Source organism: Fusarium sambucinum, chromosome I (genome assembly GCF_050947815.1).
Source record: "Fusarium sambucinum isolate potato_lamoka chromosome I, whole genome shotgun sequence".
In the NCBI taxonomy this organism is placed as follows: Eukaryota; Fungi; Ascomycota; class Sordariomycetes; order Hypocreales; family Nectriaceae; genus Fusarium; species Fusarium sambucinum.
This window is the reverse complement of record NC_139294.1, coordinates 2,507,553-2,523,451: the sequence shown is the minus strand read 5'-3', so window position 1 is coordinate 2,523,451 and position 15,899 is coordinate 2,507,553. Positions and strand designations below refer to the sequence as shown.

General features: G+C 49.4%; 4 protein-coding genes across 4 annotated transcripts; 3 read left to right on the top strand and 1 right to left on the bottom strand.

The window, feature by feature from the left end:
* Positions 1–9,186: 9,186 nt before the first annotated feature.
* FSST1_003540 (uncharacterized protein) lies at positions 9,187–12,194 on the bottom strand (the record flags this gene model as incomplete). Its single annotated transcript, XM_083229629.1, has 4 exons — positions 9,187–9,512; positions 9,630–11,316; positions 11,375–11,857; positions 12,153–12,194. The coding sequence occupies 4 exons, from the start codon at positions 12,192–12,194 to the stop codon at positions 9,187–9,189; spliced, it is 2,538 nt and encodes an 845-aa protein (XP_083086970.1).
* Positions 12,195–12,536: 342 nt separating this feature from the next.
* Positions 12,537–12,803, top strand: FSST1_003539 (uncharacterized protein; the record flags this gene model as incomplete). The annotated part of the gene is made up of 1 exon (XM_083229627.1): positions 12,537–12,803. One exon carries the CDS (start codon positions 12,537–12,539, stop codon positions 12,801–12,803), a length of 267 nt encoding a protein of 88 aa, XP_083086969.1.
* Positions 12,804–13,547: 744 nt separating this feature from the next.
* Positions 13,548–15,031, top strand: FSST1_003538 (aldehyde dehydrogenase domain-containing protein; the record flags this gene model as incomplete). Its single annotated transcript, XM_083229626.1, has 2 exons — positions 13,548–13,999; positions 14,050–15,031. The coding sequence occupies 2 exons, from the start codon at positions 13,548–13,550 to the stop codon at positions 15,029–15,031; spliced, it is 1,434 nt and encodes a 477-aa protein (XP_083086968.1).
* A 436-nt stretch (positions 15,032–15,467) lies between these two features.
* Positions 15,468–15,819, top strand: FSST1_003537 (mitochondrial import inner membrane translocase subunit TIM10; the record flags this gene model as incomplete). Its single annotated transcript, XM_083229625.1, has 2 exons — positions 15,468–15,565; positions 15,630–15,819. The coding sequence occupies 2 exons, from the start codon at positions 15,468–15,470 to the stop codon at positions 15,817–15,819; spliced, it is 288 nt and encodes a 95-aa protein (XP_083086967.1).
* Between the last annotated feature and the right edge of the window lie 80 nt (positions 15,820–15,899).

The window sequence follows — 15,899 nt, the reverse complement described above, 5'->3', positions numbered from 1 at the left end:
AATAAAAGACAATTCAGCCTTTTCTGGCCGCGGCCGCTTTTTGAAGGCCTGGGTGTCCAAAGATCGAGGCCAAGGTCAAGGTCAAGGTTGAGGGCAAGGGCAGGATGTAGGAGTTGAGGGAGACAGAGCCTTGTGGGGTCGCAGACGGCCCGGCCTTTTTGTATAAATGGTGTTTGGAGATGAAGACAAGTGGAGTGCAGGTCGTTGGAGTGTAGGTAGTTCTCAAGGTCAGGACAGCTGCTACTGCAGTAGCAGAAGTAAAGTACTAGACACATTCTTGAGAGCCGTTCTTTTACAAGTCTAGGAACCTCATGGACCAAGTGCCAGGGGGCGAATGGGGAAGGGCTGGGGTGTGTCGAGGATGCACCGAACAGAGAGGCACCAGGACCTGGTGTTGCCTACAAAGTGGAGGGTTCACTTTGGGTCTATGATGGCTTGCGACCTACTACTGTATCCTCTTTCCATGCCAGGATACGATACCTAAACTGTCGTGCATATGGATAGCCGCCGAGGGGTCTAAAGCTGTGAATGGGCTGGAAATAGAGAAAGACTAATGGCAGAGTAGGTGCATGCCAGTGGATATGATGCTGGGACGGAGGGGAACTGGATTATCGCGGCTTGAAGCTTGAAGGGTAGAAGGGGTGTCTGAAAGGGAGTAGAGTAGAATTGTAAGTGGATGTGACGTTGACGTGGGCATGGGCATGGGCGTGAATGTGGACATGGGGGGTAGGGGTTCCTCCATCCATCCATCCATCCATCTCATCCTATCCCAATTATCGGCTAGCAACTCATTCATTCATTCTTCTATCCTTGTCTGGGTGTGAAAGAAGAAGAATAAAATCGGGATGGAGTCACATCTCTCGACAAGGAAGACAACACCGAACTTCTTTGGTGGTTACTTGGAATCCACCACGGATCGTGACAATGCCGTATCTGACTTGGAGTGAGGCAAAATAGGCACTGTATGCTGCCTGAACAGGTGCAGTGGGCGGCCCTTTCGCTGGCCAAATCAGACTCAGACATGGTCTCGAGCAGTCCTTGCGATCCGACAGTCTGGATAGAATATGTAATGGAAACACCTACTTATCAGTCTGGTGACCGACGGCGGCAATAAGGAAATGAAGAGCATGTTCTTGAGGAAATTGCGACTCCATCCACCTGTTGTCCGGAGTGATTTATTGGCCAATATGTTTCGGATGACAAGCAATTGAAGAAGATATAAGCTCAATACGCAAGGGCAGGCCGACTATAAAATAACATGGCAAAAACGTCTAAACCGCAAGCCACGGCTGTGAGAGGGGCAGACAATAGGATAAACATAGCAAAACGAAGAAACTAAGTTGGGGGCTAAGAGGCAAGCTGAAGCTAGGAGCACTGTCCATCACAGGACATACACACTTTCAGGCTGAGCTAGCTAACGGGGGGAAACAAATCAGGACTGTCCGAAGACAAGAACGTGGATCTAAGACTGAACCTGGACCTGGAACTTGACCAGAGATGTTTACAGAAAGGGAAAGTGATGACTAGGATGAGAAACGCAACAAGGTGGGGAAAAGAGTATGATCAAGGACCCTTTGTTGTCCTGGATGAGGGCACAGAGACAAGCAGAAATGTGGGAATTACTACACTATAGAACACAGTAATTGATTGCACACAAATTATGGGCAATGAGTCTCTTCTCATCATCCATCAACGCAGGGCATCTGAGGTTATGACGGACAGAACAGAACGGCAGTGCTATCTCATCATATTGCAAGGGATGTCAGCAGGAACGCGGGACCTTGGATAACCCTCTGCGGGCCGTTTGGCGTACATCGATCTTAAAGATCGGCAGCTTGAAAAGAAAGGGTGCGCCAGTGACGTTTTGTTGCCGTACTGGGTTTATGAGTGGATGGGAGGACGGTAGAAGAGGGCAGAGAAGAGAATTAGAAAGACGCCATGATCTCAAGTGGGAGCAGGGATCTGAAGGGAGCAGCATAACAGTAGTTTGAGGCTGGGTTAAGGTAAGACAAGGTCATACCAGGCCAGGCCAGCACTGCCAAGACACCTTGAACATTTTGTACGAAGAAGCTACCAATGGACAAAAGAGTCTAGAGCGATTACAAGAAGAAGATTTATGTTTCCTCCCTAATCTTCGCTCCCTTTTTCTCCTGTGCAGATCCGGCAAAGTAACAACAATAGCGAAAGCGGAACAGAGATGGAGACGGAAACGGAGATGGAGGATGAAAAGGGCCAAAAAAGACGACAAGACAAGACAACGACAGAGAAGAGAGTGACTGACCATGCCTGCAACAGCCTAGGTAAAAGCCCATTAACTCCACTACTCGTCTTGGCATCTATCGGCAGATTGCCTCGTCATGTGCGGAAGAGAATTGAGCGGAGCACAATATTTGGGGGGGGGGGGGAGGGGGCAGGGCATGACAGGGCATGCTGAAGATTCCGTCAATCAATCAATCAATCTACACATCCGTCAGCTGCGGTTAGCGACATATACGCCCTGCTGTCGATAACAGAAAGAACACTGCCATCACCAACATACATCTGATCTTATCCGATACACGCGCTGTTGAGAGACGTGATAGGACCGCGTGTAGCGCGAAGCCGTTGAACAGGAACTTGGTCGCAGAAAATGAGCAGTGTTGGCCTTGACAATGGAAAAGACGTCTCTTTGGGGGGTTTCCCTCCTTTGGGGGTGCTAAATTAACAACTGTCTGCCGCTGCTCTCGGTTCAGAAATGTTTTAATGGGTAGGGTGCTGTCATGGCTTCCCCTGGTCCGGGGATGCGACCCGAGCCCGAAGAAGCAACCGGGAAAATGACGTTCAGCAACAGTCCGTCACCTCAGGATAGGACGTTATTTTTATTATTAAAATAATTCACCAATGCAATGCATGTTGATTCACGTAGCCTACCTGATAAGTGAAAATGGCCTCTCTAGTGAAAAGGTAAAAAAAGAGAAGGGTAAAAAAGCAACCACATATCTCCAAGCCAGGGGCCTAACCACATCGTATCATGGGCTCGACCCGTCTCGACTCAACTCAATTCATTCAGAGGCTGGCAGGTTGGGCACGGTCATATGTCTTGGATACTACTATTGACGGTGTAGCAAAAGATCACAAAGACATGAGTAATTGCGATAGGTACAGTAGTTAGCTAATACCAAGTTCGCACCTCCACTTGCACTGCGCAATCTGCAACCCATAACATAACATGGCATGCGCCTGGCGGCGCTTCAAAGGTGACAGGGGTATCGGAGTTAAGGATTGACCCACCATAGCATAGCAGTGCGGCCCCACAATTGGCCACTCAGCGTTCTGTGCCGTACGCTAAAGACGCTAGAAAGCTTAGCTTACCAGATTGTCGGGACGCGCTAGGATGGACTTTAACCCTGTAAGGTGACTCGTCTTCCCGAAGTAGAGTAGACCGAGCAGGGGGCTTTCTGCTCCAGCTGTGGGTAGCTCTTGCCTTGCTCAGAGGTATCATTGGTGGTCAGATGGATCAGACCTTGCTCCTACCCCGATTGATAATCTGAGCCAATAGGCGGCAACTCCGGCCACGAACACTTTTCTCAATACAGTATAGACGGCACGCGCGCGTTTACTCTTCTGTTGGCTACCATTGGACAATGGTTGGACTGCAAGCGAACGTCCTGCCAACTCATTCACTACCCTGCCGTGTCTCCCTTGCGCACACGCCCCCACGCTATTCTAATTTTCTACCTCACATCATCAAAATCAACGTTTTGCTTGACCACTGACGCGCTTTGTCGTGCCGATAACGTTTCCTTTCTGGCAATGTCACTCACCGATCTTTTGTTCATGTAGTCAAGAGCAAGCATGTGCACAACTTGCGCGCCAAAGCCGCACTCGGCTTGTTGGGCCAACAACCCACGATATCCCGAAATGGCTCCTGCAAAATCACAAGCCAAGTGCCGCGCGATGGTGTTGGCCGTATCAGGCCCCTGGGCGTCATTTCCTCGCCCGTCGTTCTCGCTACGGCACTACATGTCGTTTGATAATTCACGCCTTCGGCTGGCCCCAACGCCACCTCCGTCGCTGCCGCCAGATCTGGGGTTTGGTCGAGGTTCCTGCAGATCCATCCTCGGATCTAACGTCGCCGGTGGTAGAGATGATACAGCATCGCCATCCAGTATCTATCCACTGGATTAGGCATCGATTTGGATGCTGTCCCGGCTAAATTGCTTCAATCTCCGGTTCGTGAACCGCTTTTCACACTTTCTCGGGCAATGAAAAGACGCCTCGCCTTCCTCGACGGTTTCATGACATTGGGCCTTGTGGGCTCAGGTGTGGCTTTGCCCATTACTATTGACCCTTGAACCCCGAAATGTTTTTGCCTCTCACTAGGGAAACCATTTTCAATCAACGTTTCTTGCTATCGGCCCTCTGGATCTCAAGGGCGACCCTGTTGGGAACCCCCCCCCCCCCGCCCTAGCGTCGTGTTGTTGATGCTCTTGATTTTGTTTCCGGTTTCACACTTCTCCATCTAATTTACCCAACTGCCGGGACACTTTACATGGCAATTCTTTATCCTGAAAAGGAAGGTTTTGCGGGACATTGCTCGATTCGATGTTTTTTTCGAGGCGAACTGACTCGTTCACGCCCACTCTAAGCGCTCTTATCGCGTCAGTATCCATGATCATCCCCTCCAACTCAGAGCATGTCAACACTACCGAAGCCTGTTTGTCGCGGTACTTCCAACAATCATCTGAGGTTTGCCGCGATTATTCCGCCTTGTGTGTGCGAGCTTAGCCGCGGGTTTGACGTCTCCAATTTCAACCAAAGAGTTCGTATATGTCGGCCCCCAGCGTTACATTTCTGTCCGACCCGCCCCCCCTTTCTACCAGTCAAATTTCGAATCACACGCATGCTCTACACAGCGAGCGGTACCAGATTTTCGGGACTGAATAACACGTAGCCCATGTTTGCTACTCGTACGTTCGGAACAGAACAGGCAGGTGATGGCAAGGCTCAACAGCCTTGACAAGCCCGGTACTCTGCACCTTCGTTTACAATAGCGGCCCCCCGCTGTGACATGGCTCCTGCCAGGATGTCCCTTGCCATCGGCCAGCTCTGTGGCCATTGATCAAGTCAACTTGATAGAAAGACGTTTTCAATCAGTAGCTAGGCTGATTTGCTTCAACAATGTGCTCCGGAGGATGCACGCACAGGCCCAGGGTAACGCCCCCAATTCACTTCTGCTTTCCTTGGCAGTCCATCTCTCATCATCTATCCGTCGATCATCGTTCAAGGAACCTTTTCCCTTGCCAGAGCCAATATCGTGGGGCGCTAGACATCCTGTTCTCCTTGACCCCAGTCGCCTGTGCAGCACTGTCTCCTCACATCATGATCGAATGCAAAGCCTATCAGTCAGTGCAAACATGTGGCACAAACATCTGGGAGGTGCAGTGACAAACAAAAAATACTCAGCTCTGTTTGTGTCACTATAGCAAGCTGGGCATGATTTGCTCAACAAGGGTAAAGATGGAAACACCCATCGCATGGCAACCGCACTCATCCTTCAATACGCCCGCAATACGCATGGACTTTCCGTCCTTTTTGGGAATCAATAGAGACTTCCTGGGAACAGCTCATTGTGGCTATCCATTGTTTTGAATGTAGATCCAGCTCCTGGGCATCTTGGCCTCTACTCGCTCGACTTGGTGTCAAAACAATGTTCCGTATCAGAATAATCGGCCGTTTCTGCCGCGACCATTCATCGGCGTTGCCGGTGCATGGATAGCTTGAGCTTATTTGCCATCTACCTTGTGGGAGGGGCGCGATAATGTCTGGTTAGCGGCCTGTCCGCATCAGGGCAACTACGCATCGTCAGGTTGCACTTAATAGCTTCTAACGGCTTGCTAAATTTGTCTCATTCTCTCTTTAATCTGTCATAGAAAGAAAATGGAACGCTCTTGGATGAATTTCAAAAGCTGTTCCATCTCAGGCAGTGTTGCTGAAAAGAACAAGAGCTGGGAACGCGTTCCGGCTTCAATATGTCAGTAATCTAGATACAGTATGATTCAGTCGTCTGTAACATGCCTCGCTAGTGCTTGGTTTTCTTTGGCACGGACTTGCTGTAACCTGACAAGATAGCCTATTCACGTTTCTCTTCCTGCCAGCCATCAGCGATGGGAGAGCCGGCACCGCTCAAGTAACGTCCCAGCCCTCCTTCTAATTACAGCTTTGTACTGCTTGCATAGAATTGCGGTGACGGTGCTGCTCAGTCTCTGAAATTCAAGGAGCATCGAATTTGTCCAAAAAGACCCTTGACATGTGGAACACACATCCTAGGACGGGGTAGCCCCAACCGGATGTTATAAACATTTACTTTAGACGCCAGAGTGTTGCCCATGTAGGCATGCCACAGGCAGTGACCGTCTTCTATCTGCCACAATACTGGGTTCGCTGGGCAGAGTTCTGCTCACGGTACCTACTGATTTGGCACTACTCAAAACATGTCCTTACTCTTCTTGAGAGGGGGTATTGGATAACCCTGAAATCGAATCGCATCCCTTCAAACTGGGCCGTGCTTCAGGATTCACAACACGGGACAACATCTTACAGCTGCTAGCACGGTGTTCTGGAAGGGAAATTGGAGGGCCAGGACGCCACTTTCGGATTTGGCTATGCACACACAAGGAATACAATGGATAGATAGCACAAGCCTCTACGATTGAGGGACCTGTCAGAGTGGGTTGGCGAATCAGGTCCGACAACTCCAAGCGCCATCTAACGGCTTTTTAAGTCTTTACGTTCTTTAGTGAAGTGGATTGGGCCCAAGTAGGTAAGCTGCATTGCTCTCTCGCCCTTGGTTATTCTGCTGAGTGCAGGCTGTAGGGCTTATCCTGGTGCAGATCTAGGGCCAGTTTCACAAGTAACCGTGGATGGTCCTGGGCCGTGGCTGTTGGTTGCGTTTTCTCAACTAAGTGGCAACGGCAACCGAGAGGCCGAAATTAAGTCGACTTTAGTCAAGGGACCTTTCCAGCCCTCAAAAGCAATCCAAAATCAAGTCTATGAGTCATGTTCTTCAATACCCCTGACTGTTTGTTTATAAGTTTCCGGCGCCCATCGGCTTTGGCACAACGTCCGCGTCCGGAGACTTGCAACCAGATGGAGATTTTGAGATTGGAAAAGTTGTATGGGGTCGACATGGCACGACTCATTCTCTCGTTCTCAATACTGGAACTGTATCAATTATTTACATTATTCTGCATGCATAGAGCACAGCCTGGCAAGAATGCCTTGCAAACTAATGTTTTGAAACAAGTCGCCTATCACTGAAATTATATCGTCGACGATGTATTGTCGTTTGACGGCGCTTAATCAAAGCTTCTGGTTCGTCTTCAACCGCGATACATCCCATGTAGCAATAGGTCTGCAAAACGGGCCACAGGCATTGCCAGGCCTGAAATAGCGACCGCACCTTTCCTGACGACATATGTCATGCCAGTCTATTACAAGGCATTATCTTCAGGTCTTTCGCCAAGAATTCCACTGCTGAGGCTTTTCAAACTTTATGTCAGGACGCAAAGTGCTCTATTACAAGGCAGTTTCGATGATTTCTTTTGAATTGTCGAGCAAGGAATGTGGTTGTTTCAGGCATCACAGCCACCGGCTATAGATGATCTTTTCTGATCCACCAAGCTCGCATTAACAATCTGATAGACACGGGCCCTTATTGACACCAGCCACGGATACCCAGAACAGCTACTTTACATTCCTGAGTCGAAAGCACCAATGAAGATGTTGAGGCTCCGATCAAGAACGCCATGGCTGTATCGTTTCTATTGTGGCAGGAATTCGGAAATACATTAAGATATTAAACGGCTGTGGCGCCCATTATTCTATTGTTCCTGCACTCTGACAATCAATTGTACCACGATCGACATTGCGCAGCCAACGACAGACGGACTTGTCGACGCTCGAATAACCCGAAATTGAGGCGAGGAAACCAGGGAATCGACCGTGCCTTTTTCTGGGTTTTATACACTAGGTTGATAACGGCGATAAATGCGACTGATGATTGCGAACTGACTCCCGTAACCAGGATTCTGGCTCCATGAGTTGCATACCTATTCGGCGATTGCTCGCTTAGGTCGCGTAGCGAGCTATGTTACCTCGAAATGTGCGATGAGTTGATAGTTGTTCTAAAGTTGATTAGATCTACAACCCCTATGAAATATGCCTTCTCGGGCTGTGCTTTGTTGTCAAGAGTAGTACTACGCACTTTTTACCGGGCCCCATAAAGGGTTTCCATACATGGTAGAAATGGAGGCAGGATGGTACATGCCGCCAAGAATGAGAGAACAATACCTCCCTGTCACTCAGTGTCAAGGTCACTATACCTGGCATGTCTATGGGTACGTACACATATGTGCCTGTATCGGCTCACGGATCAAGGCCCCGCGTCTCCGTTTCCCTACATCCTTGCCTTCAGGTATTGCGGATTGTCATGGTGGAGGGTTTTCTCTTCGCTTAACCTTTTCCTTTACTTGTTAGCTTTCCTTCACGCCAGTAGATACCCCAAACCTCATGTGTAGATCCCTTGAGATGTCAAGGTACCTACCTGTCTGCCTGTGTGCCTGCAGGCATCTGTGGATAAACCAAGGGGAAACTGTAAAAAGCCCGAGTTGGAAAAGGTGGTACGAAGCATGTGTTGTAAAAAAGAACAAGTGTAATTAACGATTGTATTGTGCTCTCTATCATTCCGCCATGTCGCGTATAGACTAAATGTATCTCTGCTTTCTTCATGATCCACTTGCCTCTTGTGAGGGATTCCGTGTTTTAGTCCGCTATCGATCCATCCCATTAAAAATACGAAAACAGAAGTGTAAAGATAGAACCGAGTCACAAGGTGAAATAACCATCGCTGGACAGTCTTCAACCATTACCCTGTCAAGAATACGAAACTAGTGTGAAGAGAAAATAGGAAGTGAACGTGGAGCCCGGACTTGCAAATGTGCAGACCTGATATCAACCCAGAATGCCGGGCTCGCTTGGTTCAGTGAATGGTAAAAGGCGCCAAACACCCACAAGGAAGATTCTTGTCGCGGCTGTAATGCTCTTTTACAAGGTCAAAACTTACACCGTGTCAAAGAAACATGATTTGGAAATGCAATACGCTTTTGGTGCATATCTCATCCGTCTTGCCGTTCTGGATCACGTCTGCTAGGCGCCCTCCAGTGCCGGCACAAATGAGTAGTTAAAGTCAAGAAGACCGTCCAGCATCCAGTGCTGGGGATCGAAGAAGTCGAAATTCGTTGTGTCCCCGTAGCTAACGCCTGCCATCATGCTATGAGCTGAGGAGACGGCCGGAATTCCTGTAGCCCCGGGGGTCAGAGCGCCGTTCGTGGTGGGGTTGCTGTTATTATTGCTATTTGTGTTGAGGAGGCTTGAGGACGGGAGCGTGTGCGAAGGAACGAGGGTATTGTCCATGTGTGTTGATGATGCTGAAGACTCATTAGCCGAATCTGGATTTGTCGGTTGTTTGGCGGCTGTTGTCTGTATTAGCATTCTTGCTGCAGTGTTTGCAATACTTGCACAAGACAAATCAAGACATGCTCTACTCGGGGCCATCACCGGAACAAAGGGGAGAGGGGATGTCAACCTACCATCTATGGTACCTCGCCCTATTGCCTGGAAGTCCTCCCTCCACCTCCAGACTGAGTCGAACACCAAACTCATGCTGTGGCGACATCGGACCTTGAGCTGCAAGCTGTCATCCATCTGTATCGGTAGGTCATCGTTGCTGTTAAAGACGTGTTGGTTATTGTCGAGTCGAGCGCCGTTCCACATCTGCACCATAAGTTCAGCCAATCGCCATTGAAGATCGTTGTGCACAACACTGGTGGTGCGGATGGCACGAATAGTCTGATGGAAAAGCGACCGACCACGCTGAAAGTCGATTGTCTTTGCAAAGAAGGATCTCATGAGCTTCAAGAGGGCAAACCCTGCGGCAACCATCATCTGTCCAATGTAATTGCTGCAGTGCAAAAGCAGGTTCCCGCCTCCATCACCAGGGGTCGTATCTTTGTCGGCTTGAAGCACCTCATCAAGGAAGTTTGTTGTAGCACGCCAAAGACCCATCAGATCATCCATGTAGCCCGGCGTCTTGCTGGAATCAAAGAATCCTGCCAAGCGCATGTGAAGAGCCGCCGCCCTTAGATGCAGGTTGACAAAAGGCCCTAGCTCCCGCGACAAGACGGAAGCATGCAGCTCCGCATAGTCACGACGGTAAACACGCATCAGCATTGCTCGGTGCTCGTCACCTGCGACGCCGCGAGGATCACTAGCATTGCTATACATCTCCTTCGATACCTTGTCACAGAATCTTTCAATCTGTAATCGAGCTTCCAGTTCTCGAGATAGCTGGAAGGCGCTCTCTTCTCCAAGCTTTGATGCCAAAGTCCAGTCGTACAGAGTCGATGCTGGTTGTCCGTATCCGGTTCCAACGGACTGCGCGACAATGTTGCAGACAGCCCATGTGGTCACACGATCGCTGAGCTGTTCCTTGTTCAACTCAACAGACACTCTAGAGAAGTCTTGTATATTATTGGGTCGGTGTAGGCCGATGCCAGTGGCTGTCTTCATCATGACTCCACACAAAATGTGTGTAGGGTCGGACGAAGTAGTACTCGTGGGTAGTGGCCAGGTGCACAACAGGCACATGGCTTTGACAACGTAGTAATTGCTCGGAACCTCCCCAATCGTTGACCATAGAAATCGCGTCAATGGCCCTGAAAGGTTGCTAAGCAGTGCAGGGACGTTGGGTGGACTAAAGCGTCGAGCGGCAACTGAGACAATAGACCAGAAGAGGAGCGGATGTTGTTGATAGAAGAGGTCAGGTGCCTGGTGAGGATTGAGGAATGGCAGCATGGGGTGATAGAATTGGAAGAACTGGCTAAATAGATTGTTCACATCATCTTCGGTCAATTGAACGTTTTCCAGCTCATGCGAATATCGAGGCATGTTGTAGTTGCCGCCACGCTTTAGATGTAGCAGAGATGACACAGCTTCGTCAGAGCCCATTAGGGAAGGATTCCGAGTGTGAGTGTGGGTGTACGTCGGGTTGCTCGCTGCAGCGGGAGAGTCCATGTCGTCGTCGGCACCTTCTGGAGTAAAGCCTTGCGACTTTGCGCGAGCCAAGTTGCGACGCAGACGATCTATCTCCTTCTCCATCTCAGCGTGCTTCGACCTCTTGCCGACACGCTTGAAATTTGATTCGATCTTGCATTCGAGCTTGAGACGGTTGCATCGAGAACAACTTTGGAAGGGGTCTTGCACAACATCGCATCGTAGCTGTTTGAAGAATTTGTTTAGTACAATGGGCTATGACTTTTGAAGTAGGTTGACTCACCTTTTGTTGACGACACTCGTTACAGGCTCTTTTCACGCCAGGCTGACGCTTTTTTTCTTGTTCAGCATCATGATCATCGAGGCCGCTGCCAGGACTACTGTCAATACCAGCCACACTACTTCTTTTGCGCTTGATACCATTGCTGTTTCCATGAGCATGGCCGTGACGAGAGCTGACGGGGCTGGTAGGACTCATTGAAGCGGCCCCACTGGCCGTCATCATGGACGAGGCGTCCATGAGGACGATGTCCCGAGGACGCGGTGAAGCGATGTGATAATGCGCCGGAGCCGAGATGGACAGCGAAAAGCAAGTAGCCGGAGGTTGTTGACCGGCCGGTGTCGGTGTTGGTGTTGATATCGTTTTCCGGGTCGGTCGTGGCGCTGAGTGGGCGCGTCGTGTGTTGGCAAAAGACAATGCGCGCGAGTAATGGCCGACTACGGAGGAGAGGGGTTTGGGTTGTTTGGGAGAAGATTGCTTTTTCACCTGTTTCAAGGTGCGAAAAAAGGCAACTCAATCGAGTGGCCAGACCAGGGCCAATTGTAAGTAATTTTCACTGTCTTGTTCTCACTAGGAAAGTACAGCTGCGGTACCCTTTGGCCACTGCTACCTCTGATGGCGACTTCTGAACGACCTGGGCTGATGCGAAGCGGGGCAAAGGAGGAAAACCGCCGTTGAAAGTGGAACTTGAAGACTGTCTGAAGTGCTGATTGGTGGTCCAGCTCGGCAGTTCACGTGATGTCTAAATTCTACCGAGGCCTCTGCCTGTTTAGGTACCTACCATGGCAGGTACGATCAAACAATGTAAAAGGGCAGTACGCATGCTGGCATAAAGATTTTAATTACTGCTTACCAGTTACGCAAATTATTATTTAGATTTATCAGTTGCCTATATTAAAAATGACATAGTTTTATAAACTTAATAAAGTGAATAGCTAAGATAAAACAGTAAGCTTTGGACCACATGTGGCTAAAAATATGCATAGTTCCAGTCTATGTCTATTACTAAGGCAGCATGTAAAGATCTAAGACAAGTAGTCCGATTCACCAATCATCCTTCTACTTCAAGTCAACAACCTTTATGCTATATGACTATTTTATAAAAACTTCCATCCCTCCCACGGCAGGGTTATAATTACCAAATTTCTTGATACAGGCCCTCGTCATGTCAGAGTCAGAAAAGACTCGACCAGCTATTGTACGCCAGCTCAAGCCAGGTCCTCGACGTCCTGCGCAGACTGTTCACTCTCCACGACTCAAATCAGAGGTCCACTTTACACATCCAGGATCGATACCAGACATCGGTGAGGATCCGTGGAGTAAGCATGTTGATCAGTCTTTTCTGACTCTTGTTCCTCTAGATACCCTTCGCATTCGTACTACTGATGTTGCTCAGCCTTTTCTGGATCCGAGGTCAATGCAAGAATCTTAAAGACTCAGCTCTCGAGATGCATTAGCCAAGTGCGTGCAGCAACACTTAAAACTTTCTTTATTGTCTGGGAGTTACATCTTTTGCAAGTCTAACCTTGTACACATGTACATATATGGATCCGACCCGTCACGTATCCCGGCTTGGTGGGACCGGCCGATCGATGATATTCCCATGCAAAACAGACCACGTTTATCGAATGGCACGAATTCTTCATATCCTTCTGTTTACCGCCTATATCCGACGCTCTTATCCGCGCTGGACCCTGATTCAACGTCCAGTTAGCCTTTAACCCCAAATCGACGAAAAAGTTGGGGATAGTCTGGCTTTAGCACTCAAATCCTACGCTAGCGAAGCTTCGGACTTGACTACCTACCTTAGTCCATCCATCCATAGTCTGCGTTTGCTGTCAAATGACACTCTTCTATCCTGACCCAGTTACCCGGCCAAACTGCCGAAGAGTATCAAAGCAACCAATCCCCTCATCCATTCCGCGGGTCGCCCACTTTCACCATGCGGGGCTGTACATAGAGTGCTCATATCTCGAGTGGGGAGAAAGAGGCGATCTGAATATTAAACAGAGTAATACTACCATAACTACTAGGTATATATAGCAAGTTTCCTAAGTACTCTGCGGGTAGTTCCCGGGCGTTGTTGTATCTGTAGCTATTTAAACAGCGCTGTTGCCCATCTGCTGTCTCTACATACTCCAAACTATCCCAGCAAGTTTGATATCTTGTCTTCATCATGTCAGCCAAACTCCACACCGTGCCTTTCCTCATCAATGGCAGCAACCACATCAGCGAAAACACCGCTGATGTCGTTTCTCCGTCAAGCGGCGAGGTCACTCACCGTTACAGCAGCGCTGACGTCAAGGATGCCAACGCTGCTGTAGATGCTGCCGCTGAGGCTTTCAAGTCGTGGCGCAAGACGAGGCCCTCGGAGCGTCGTGATCTCCTCCTCAAGGCTGCTGAAATCATGGAAAAGCGGCAAGATGAGCTACGCGAGTACGCCATGACAGAGTGCGGTAGTGATGCTGCCTGGGCCAGCTTTGATATCAACACTGGCATTAGCCATATCAAGGAGATTGCTGGTCGTGTAGGAACACTTGAGGGCTCAATCCCCACTGTTTCGGATCCCAACACAACCGCTCTCGTCTTGAGAGAGCCATATGGTGTCGTTGTAGCCATTGCCCCCTGGTAAGTTATCCTCATGCATCCGTCTCCAAGCACTTACTCATATGCTTCAGGAATGCGCCTTATATCCTGGGAACAAGATCCGTTCTCTTCCCTATCGCTGCTGGAAACACCGTTGTTTTTAAGGCTAGCGAGAGTTGCCCTCGAACATTGTGGGCAATTGGCGATATCTTCAGAGAAGCAGGGTTCCCCGATGGCGTTCTTAACGTTATCTTCCATGAGCGAGCCAACGCCGCATCTGTCACGACAGCTCTAATTGGGCACCCTCAAGTCAAGAAAATTAACTTTACTGGTAGCACTCCAGTTGGTCGGCTCATTGGCAAGATTGCTGGTGAGAACCTGAAGCCTGTCATCCTAGAGCTTGGTGGTAAGGCTCCTGCCATTGTCTGGGAGGATGCCGACCTCGACCTTGCCGCTCTACAGTGCACGCTTGGAGCCTTCATTAACTCTGGCCAAGTCTGCATGTCCACCGAGAGAATCCTGGTGCACAAGAATATCAAGGACGAATTCGAGAAGAAGCTTTCAGCTACTATCGAGCAGGTCTTCTCATCCAAAGCCGACGCCCCTATCCTTGTTGCTTCAGCGCCTGTTGAGAAGAACAAAGCATTGATTAAGGACGCCATTGCCAAGGGTGCTTCCTTGGTCCACGGTAACGTTGATGCTGAAGAGACCAGCAAGACTCGCATGCGACCGATTGTTGTCAGGGATGTTACCAGCGAGATGGACATCTACCAGACAGAGTCCTTTGGCCCTACTGTCTCTCTGATTGTTATCGAGACTGAGGAGGAGGCCATCAAGATCGCCAATGACACAGAGTACGGCCTGAGTTCTGCTGTGTTTACCTCTGACCTTCAGCGAGGTCTTCGTATTGCCCGCGAGATCGAGACAGGTGCGGTTCACATCAACAACATGAGTGTTCACGATGAGAGTAGTCTGCCTCATGGAGGAGCTAAGGGGAGTGGATACGGCCGTTTTGGCGCTTCTGCTGGTCTTGAGGAGTGGACACGAACAAAGAACATCACGTTCAAGAACTAGATAGCAACGCAAAAATGATACCAATAAATAACTAACCTTCCTTCACGCCCGCGAGACCAATGCGTGTCATGGAGCTCTGTGACACGTATAAACGAGCTTCATTTTGCACTGCACAAGAGATTGAAGTCAATATCGTGGCTATTCCTATAAACAATTTATGAAACAGCCACGCACGAGTACTTCAAGTCTCTAACAATAAGAACTAGAATCATTTCATTATTTTCTTGTGCCCATTAAACCCACGAAGTCTTCGTACCATGATAGTACAGGGTAGGTTGATATTGCCTTACGTAATCATCCAATCGCGATAAGTGGAAAATTTCCCAGTATCCGACCAAGGATTTGGGAACGCCGTCATAACGTAACTTCCTAATCACTGCAATCTGCCTCTAAATCCAAACCATACCAATTAACAACCCCTCAAAACACCGCCAAAATGAGCTTTCTCGGAATGGGTCGACCTCAGCCTACCTCGGAGCAAAAGATTGCTGCCGTTGAGAGCGAGATGCGCATGATGGCCGACACCTACAACCGGTATGCAGCGAACTTCCGAAAGAAGTGAAAGAGAATCAATCGAGGCTAACAATACATCCTTTAGTCTTCAGCAGTCTTGCCAGAAGAAGTGCGTTCCCAGCGACTACCGCGAGGGCGAGCTCAATAAGGGCGAGTCCGTCTGCCTCGACCGTTGCACAGCCAAGTTCCTCGACACATCGATGAAGGTCAGCGAGATCATGCAGCAGCAGGGCCAGGCTCTCGGTGGTGGCCAGCAGAGCGGCGGCATGTTCTAAGCGAAATGAGTGAAATGGCTGCCCCTCTACTGCGAAACAATCCATATGAAGGGAATGATATCGAATCGGAGGGGCGATCG